This window comes from Sinocyclocheilus anshuiensis, unplaced genomic scaffold (assembly GCF_001515605.1).
Source record: "Sinocyclocheilus anshuiensis isolate Anshui unplaced genomic scaffold, SAMN03320099.WGS_v1.1 scaffold246, whole genome shotgun sequence".
Classification (NCBI taxonomy): Eukaryota; Metazoa; Chordata; class Actinopteri; order Cypriniformes; family Cyprinidae; genus Sinocyclocheilus; species Sinocyclocheilus anshuiensis.
In genome coordinates this window covers 2,198,209-2,205,967 of record NW_015542356.1, presented here as the reverse complement: position 1 = coordinate 2,205,967, position 7,759 = coordinate 2,198,209, and the positions used below count along the sequence as shown (strand labels likewise).

At 33.0% G+C, this 7,759-nt stretch overlaps 2 protein-coding genes across 2 annotated transcripts in view; one reads left to right on the top strand and one right to left on the bottom strand.

Moving 5' to 3' along the window:
* The first annotated feature begins 613 nt into the window (after positions 1-613).
* LOC107691761 (SLP adapter and CSK-interacting membrane protein-like) lies at positions 614-4,877 on the top strand. The gene is made up of 6 exons (XM_016490567.1): positions 614-632; positions 1,417-1,501; positions 1,608-1,719; positions 2,350-2,410; positions 2,491-2,573; positions 4,215-4,877. The coding sequence occupies exons 3-6, from the start codon at positions 1,608-1,610 to the stop codon at positions 4,424-4,426; spliced, it is 468 nt and encodes a 155-aa protein (XP_016346053.1). The 5' UTR covers positions 614-632; positions 1,417-1,501; the 3' UTR covers positions 4,427-4,877.
* A 3-nt stretch (positions 4,878-4,880) lies between these two features.
* The window catches only part of derl2 (derlin 2), a 6,651-nt gene continuing 3,772 nt past the window's right edge, over positions 4,881-7,759 (bottom strand). Inside the window, exons 5-7 of the mRNA XM_016490566.1 lie at positions 6,594-6,789; positions 6,332-6,422; positions 4,881-5,342 (exon numbers count right to left, since the gene is read on the bottom strand). Coding sequence (XP_016346052.1) covers positions 5,237-5,342; positions 6,332-6,422; positions 6,594-6,789 — 393 coding nt within the window. The 3' untranslated portion in view covers positions 4,881-5,236. The remainder of the gene's footprint in view (positions 5,343-6,331; positions 6,423-6,593; positions 6,790-7,759) is intronic.

Below are 7,759 nucleotides of genomic sequence, written 5' to 3'. Positions count from 1 at the left end.
TAGTGTATGTTTGGTGCGGTAGGGGGCCCAACCTCATATTCTTTCATAGGGCCCAAAATTGCTAGCGGCGCCCCTGCACACAGCACACTAAAAACGGTGGATTCTAACAATACACTTTTGAGACACACAGACCTAAGGCTTATGTTGACATAATATATAAATAAACTCATGAATATTTCACCAAATCTTGTGGTGGCCACACCCACTGTACCACAAATAAATAAACAAACAAATCCCTGAGGCCACACCTAATATAAACATATAGAAGCCCCCCTTTGAGTTGACAGCGAATTACGTGCTCGGATTCAGATCTCTGCAGAATAGCAGAAGTTCTATTCCTGTTATAGGCTATACCATCCCTCAGTCTCTCTCTCTCTCTCTCTCTCTCTCTCTCTCATTCAACTCCCCACAGCACACTAAAAACACACACAGTCGATGTACAATTGCCTGACAACACCCTGAGTCACACAGACCTACAGCTTATGTAGAAGGACTGGTGGGTGGAGAGAGGCTGGAAGTTCTGAAGAATTTAATCATTTATTGACATTTCCCAGATGTATGTGACACTTCTGTAATTGCCATTTTTACAGAACATGTACAGAAGACTGATGTGATCTACACTGAAGACAAAGGTAATTATGTTTTTTCTTATTTTCATTTTCACAAACACATAAACAGCCGTTATAAAACAGTTGAGTTTTTATAATGAAAAAATGTAGTACATTAAAATCAAGTGTAGATTATAAATTAATAGCAATTTCAGTGTGATTTAGAATACAGAAAAACATCACTACAATAATGTATTGGTTACTGAAGTTTGTCAATCTGAAAAGCTCCTTTATATTATTAAAACCAATCTAAGATCTGAGATCCATGCAGTGAATTATCTACAATATTTCCGTTGCAATATACAATATTCCTTTACAACGTTATTAATTGTTTTAAGGTTTTGGATTGTGTGAATCTGCACTTTACCAACTGAGAATGATTCAATTAATAATGGTCTATTTTCTAATTCTGTTTGTGAAAATATTGTACATTATTAAAATCCTAAATACTAAACTATTAAAATAAATGAATTCCAAAACTGAGAAGGTCAGCTGAGTAGGACGCATTAGGTCGCATCGCATAAGCCAGTGCTAATAAAAGAATGATGCAGGAAGTCAGTTAATCATGTGTAAAGCTTGGTCTCTTGCAGGATGAGTGTTGTGTGCATGATAGAGCTAGAGAGACATTGCTTATGCCATAGAGATAAATCTGAAATATTACAAATGAAAACGACTGTATTCATTACCACATAGGGATTCGTTTTCTGTCATTACGAAATAGCTTTTGAAAGCATATTAAAATAGCAAAATAGTTATTGAAAGCATGTTTTGGAAGCATATTAAAACTAGGTTAACATTCTCCACCCAGGAAACACAGCTGATTGGAAAATAAGAAACTTCAAGCATGTGCCTGAACAGTTCTGAAAAGAAGAAGTAGCAGGAGTTTCGTAGAAGTTAGTGCGTTAGATATGTTATTTATCATAATGAGGAACAAAATATGCTAATCTAATAGTGATATATCATAGAATCTAAACATTTTCTATATGTTTCATTTCACAGATGGAGTTTTTACGTCAGTATTTCTGGACAGCATTACTGCTGGCCATCATTCTGGTCTCTCTGGTGATAGTAATGATTTTCATAATCATCAATGTTTGCATCAGTAAAAGAGGTAAAATATGTCTGTTGAACAGGAGTTAATTATCACACTTTTACTGCAGTAAATATAAATAATACTTCCACTGTTATTGGCTAGGAAATGGTAGTTCATTTAGATCAGTTTAGTTAATTTAACACCCATTTAACTTAAAAAAAGAAGGAATTCACAAAAAATTAGTATAATATAATAGGGTTTTGAACTAAATGATTTGAAACTCAAATACAGCTGCAGAAAACAACCGTCTGTGTCATTTCACATAACCAGAGGCGGACAGTAGTGAAGTATTTTTACTCTGTTGTAAAAGTACTTTTCCGGTGTCTGTAATTTATCAGAGTGTTTTTCTTTAGAAAACTTACTTCACAACATTCCAAAGCATAATATTGTACTTTTTACTGCACTACGTTTCATATTAAATATCATTTAATACTTAATTACTTTAGACATCTATTACTATCTTACTTTTACTCAAGTAAAATTAATTCAAAGATTTACTTGAGTACAAAATGTACTACATTTTTAATGTTCTTAAGTATTAAAGGTAAAACAAACAACAACTTTTATTTATGAAATGAAGTGCAGTAAAAAGTATGACATTATGCTTTTTAATTTCAATCATTCAATCTTTGCTTCCTCTTTTTCTAGCTGCTTGGTACAGTACACAAGCAAAACCAAATCATTACGGTGACACAAATTTAAAAAAACAGTAAGTCTGTCAAGCTTATATAAGACTAGATGCTTATACACAAAAATGTGTTTACAATAAATTACTTTTTTTCATTACAGGAACAACCAAGTTCATCATAAAGAGCGTGAGATAGAGAAACCACCTTTACCTCCCAGAGATCAGTTCAAATCCATGGAATCTGGTCAGTTTTGTTTTTATATATTCTCATAGATGTGCTCATTTACCTCGCTCTACAGAGCCGCAATGACATACCCCCTTCCTTTCAGTTTCTTTTAGAAGCAAAAATATTAATAAAGAACATAAATAAAAAGCGTTTCTTGAACTCAAGGTCATCTATATGCTGCTTACTCCTTAACTTTGACAAAATTATCTTTAAACAGCTATAAATAGGCCTATTTAAAATTAGTGCTGTCAAACTCGTGATTAATCGCATCCGAAATAAAAGTTTTTGTTTACATAATATATGTGTGTGTACGGTGTATATTTATTACGTATATATATATATATATATATGCACACACATACATGCATATATTTCCGAAAAAATATGAATATAAATATATACATGTAAATATTTTCAATATATATACTGTATGTGTGTGTATTTATTTTTATCCAAAGCGACTTACAAATGAGGACAACAGAAGCAATCAATTGTAGTATTAAAACAACTAAAAACAGATCCAAAACTAAAAGCTCAAACTTTATAAATATGACCTATACACATTTTTTAAAATAAAGAGATTAAATAAAAGTGACAAATGCATACAACAAAATTTCAAAACTTAACATTGAAATGAAAAACAAAAAATAAAGCTCAAAACAATTCAAAATATTAAAGAGCAAAAGGTATGAGTATAATAATGATTCTAACATAACACTAAGCCAAACACCAAAGAAACTACATATGTGTATGTACAACCACACACACATACATATATACTGTATATGTACATACACATTTATAAATTCAATATATACTGTATATTATTTCATTTCCATTTAGTTTGTTGAAGTATTAAAATATCTCTAAAACTAAATGAAATAAAACTAAAAACTTAAAAGGCCTATACAGACATAATAAATTCAGACATAATTGAACTAAAATTAAAATAAATAACAAATACAAATAATACAAATCAAACGACAGTAGTTTATCAGTAATCCTAAAAAATAACACTGCCAAACTTACATGCTAAAAAACAACAACTTACACATAGTAAGAAATGGTTATAAAAATTGAAACAGAAGTGAAACAAATAATAGGAAAGAGGAGAAATAAAAAGCGATACTTACCCTTTGCCGGATAATATATATTATATATACATAATAAATATACACAGTACACACACAAATATTATGTAAACAAAAACTTTTATTTTAGATGCGATTTTGACGCCACTATTTATAATTGTCCGTTTCTCCAGGAAAACTGATCAAAATATTGATGGCTCAAGTTGCACTCAATTGCTTGTCAGGGTAGTGCCATATTTCATTTTTTAAAGGAATAAAAATGAGGCAGCGAGGGACAGAACTGCAGTACATTTACTCCTATTATTTAAACATCTTTCTAACAGCGAGTTGTGAGTTGACCAAAATGACATGATCTAGGACTATAGAGTGTTAAGTCTATCCCGCACGTTTCGTCTCGTTTTCATTCGTGTTAAAGGGATCACCCAAAAATAAAAACTTGTCGGCATTTACTCATATTGTTTCAAACATTTGTGAGTTAATCGTAGCCGTTGACTTCCATGGGATTTTTCCAATAAGAGCTCAGAATAAGAGAAATGTAACCAGTTTAATTTCTTATCTGAATTTCCAGTGGATCAGGGTTATGAGGATTTGGAGCCTGGGTCAGACTATGTGGAGGTTGAGGATGAGTCGAACCTTCCTGCCCCGCAGCAACCCACCTTCACTCCACACTACACCACCGTCGAGACTAAAAGTCAAGACCAAGACGCTGTTTCTGAGGATTATGACGACGTTGAAATCCCTGTTAACTATGACAGCGAGGACTATGATGACGTAGGGTAAAAGACACAAAATCAATGACTTTCCCTTCAGCTGGACACAGGAGCGGACCCTGAAATCAACTGCAAGTTTCCTTCAAGCTACTATTGTACATTATTTGAGCAAAAACAAGTTCTAATAGCATATAAACTACAGGTGTGTTTACTTTCACTTCCCATTGTTAGAAATGTAATACAGCTTTCAAAAACGTCATTTGATTTGTCATTTTCTGTTGAGGCACTCTACTGTATGAGACATTTGCACGGAAGTGGGCCTATTCAATAGTTCAAAAGTTAAATTTTTCAAATATTCAAAAGTTCAATAGGCCTATGGATTATATAGTAAGCCTTTTAATGATCTGCACTGACACATTTCATGTCTGATACTACGGTGTACTTATTTTATTATTCCAGTGAATCAAAATGATTTTTGTTAAAGGAAAAACAACACACAAACAGGCAGTACTCTTAAACTGATTCCATACATTTATTCTTAAAAAACAAAACAAAAAAGAAACAAGTGAAATGGTGACCATCAATAGATATTTGTCTTTCACAGCTGCTCGATTTGTAATCGCTGTTGTTCAGGGCAGCAACAGCAACATATCAAAAGTCAGTTCTTTTTTTTAAACCCATGCCCACAGTCACAGGAGCGTTATGGGCCTTGCAGACATTTCGAGGCGTATGATTTCCGTGCACACAAACTACAAGTCTCCCTCTTGCTCGGTGGAGCTCCTGTTCCTTTGTACACAAGAGAAACAAGTCGAGAAAAAGAAGATTTTCTTTCTCTTGCTGTCAGAGATGTCCATTAAGTGGCAGGCACAGGGGGCTGAGACTAGCCTCCTAGTCTCTGACCCTCACCCCAGGCAAAGCCTCCTGGACGGTCCTCAGGGAGAGGGTTGTAGTTGGCATCTTCCTCAGGTGTATCAAACAGCATCTTACTGGAGAAGTAGAAAAAAAGGGTGTTTTACTTCAAAGCAAAGACTACAATATTATCTAGAAGTTTTTATATAATGGTTACTGATGGTGTGGCAAAACTTTGGGGTTGTTTTTTTTATGTTTTGAAATAAGTCTATATATAAATAAAATAAAATAAAAAAAATATATAAAATAAAACAGTGGAAATATTACTACAATTTAAAATAAATGTTACTAATTTAATATATTTTAGCATGCTATTTAATCCTGATTTTTGAAGAATCACATGATACTTCAGAAATCATTCTAATATGCTGATTTGGTGCTCAAGAAATGTATTATTATCTTAAACAGTTCTGCTGCTTAATATTTCTGTAGAAACAGTGATTCATTTTTAATACATTAAAGGGGTCATATGATGCTTTTTTAAAGAGAAACGGTCGTCCATAAAATGCATTGCTGTTCTGTTGTAAGTAATCTTAAAGATTCCTAAATCAATCTACTTTCGGAAGGCCAAATAAAGTGCTTTTGCTTTCGCCTAGAAACACACAGCATCTCCCTGACATGGCTGCTTCAACACTAACTGCGGTTACTGAAACCACGCCTTCTTTCTTTGTGTGAACATTTGGGCGGCATTACGCAAATATTTCCACATAGTGATGTAGATATGTGGGGCGTGTTAGAACGAGCCGTTTTAGGGGGGCGTGGCAGAGTCTTAACTTTGATAAAGAATATCTCTTTGGTTTTGAGACTTTAGTCTTTGCAACTTCAGGGATCTTATCTATGCACTGATATCTTATCAGCTTGTAACACTCCAAAGAGAAAGGAAAACTTGAAATCGCATCATATGACCCCTTTAAAAAAAAAAAACTTCTTTAATGAAAGTAGTTCATTAAAAAAAATGATCATAATAATTACAGATCCCACACTTTTGAATGGTAGTGTATACACCATTTGCCTTGAATACATATAAGCCCTTGACATTGTGAAGACATGAGACATTAGCACTCACAGGATGGAGGGAGTCCTCAGCCATCTGCCTCCACCTGGTTGGTTGGGAAACACATCCTCCAAAAAGTAGTACACATGTCCCACTGCGATGCCTTTAATGGAAAGACAGAACATATAATACCAACAACAGATTCATTCATTAGTATTTAAAAATTCATATTAAAATGACAAATAATAATGAACAAAATTGGACTAATTTATTGTCAATGCAAGTATCAGCACAAGACAAGTTAATACATCTGTGAATCCACACAAGTCTCCACCTAAAAGATCTACAATGATGGAGTTTCCCAGCAGCAGAGAGAATCCCATGAGCACCCACGGGAGGAAGGGGGCCTGGAAATTCAAAAGGCCGAAGAAATTCATGCGCACGTTTGGGTTCCTCCTGCTCCATATGTACACAAGCATGATGGTGAAAGCCTGACCTAAGAACACAAGACTCACAAACATGCCAAATATCTGCACAGCCATTAAGAAAATCACAGCCGGTATTTGAGCAAATGTAAGATGTAATGCATGTTATACATCTTGAAATCTTAACGTGCTTATATGTTATATTGTTTTGTTTTTTTAGCAAATTGGATATTTTTTACTGTTTTTACTACAAGACGTCTCACATGATTTTATTAAATATAGAATGAGGTCAAACATCTTTCATTATTCAGCTTCTATATTTGTCTACATCTTGAGGTTAGAGTGAGAGGTGACTCATTTTCCTCTTCTTTTCTTTCCACGGTACCACAAAACTATTATTTCATTCTGTGAACTTCTCAATAGACAGGATGATGATCTAAAGCATATTAGGCAATTATATGTTAATAGAAACATGCCTTTAAGTTGGAACATTGCCTTCAATGCAATATGTATGATCAACATTTATTTTTTATACTGTATTTTTATTTCAAAGTTCGTCCTTTTATTTATACTTTTTTCTTTCCCTATTCATGTAATCCATTTTTTTTTTTTTACATGATCTTTTTTGGACTTTTTCATTTTTTTGTAGTCTTTTAATTAACTTAATATCTTAAATGATAAGAAACTTGTCTGTTTATTTATTATGCTTATGTAGGTAGGTAGTTTAGATTTTAATGCCATGTCAGCAGCTGAGGCTATTCTCATGTAAGGATTGTATAAAAAAAAATAATAATAAAATAATAATAATAATAATATACATACATATTCACATATACACACACACACATATATACACATATATATATATATATATACACACACACACACACACTACCAGTCAAAAGTTTTTGAGTAGTAAGATTTTTAATGCTTTAATTTCTCCTTTGCTCACCAAGCGTGCATTTATTTCATCCAAAGTACAGCAAAAACAGTAAAATTTTGATATATTTTTACTATTTAAAATAACTGTTTTCTATTTAAATATATTTTAAAATGTAATTTATTCCTGTAATTT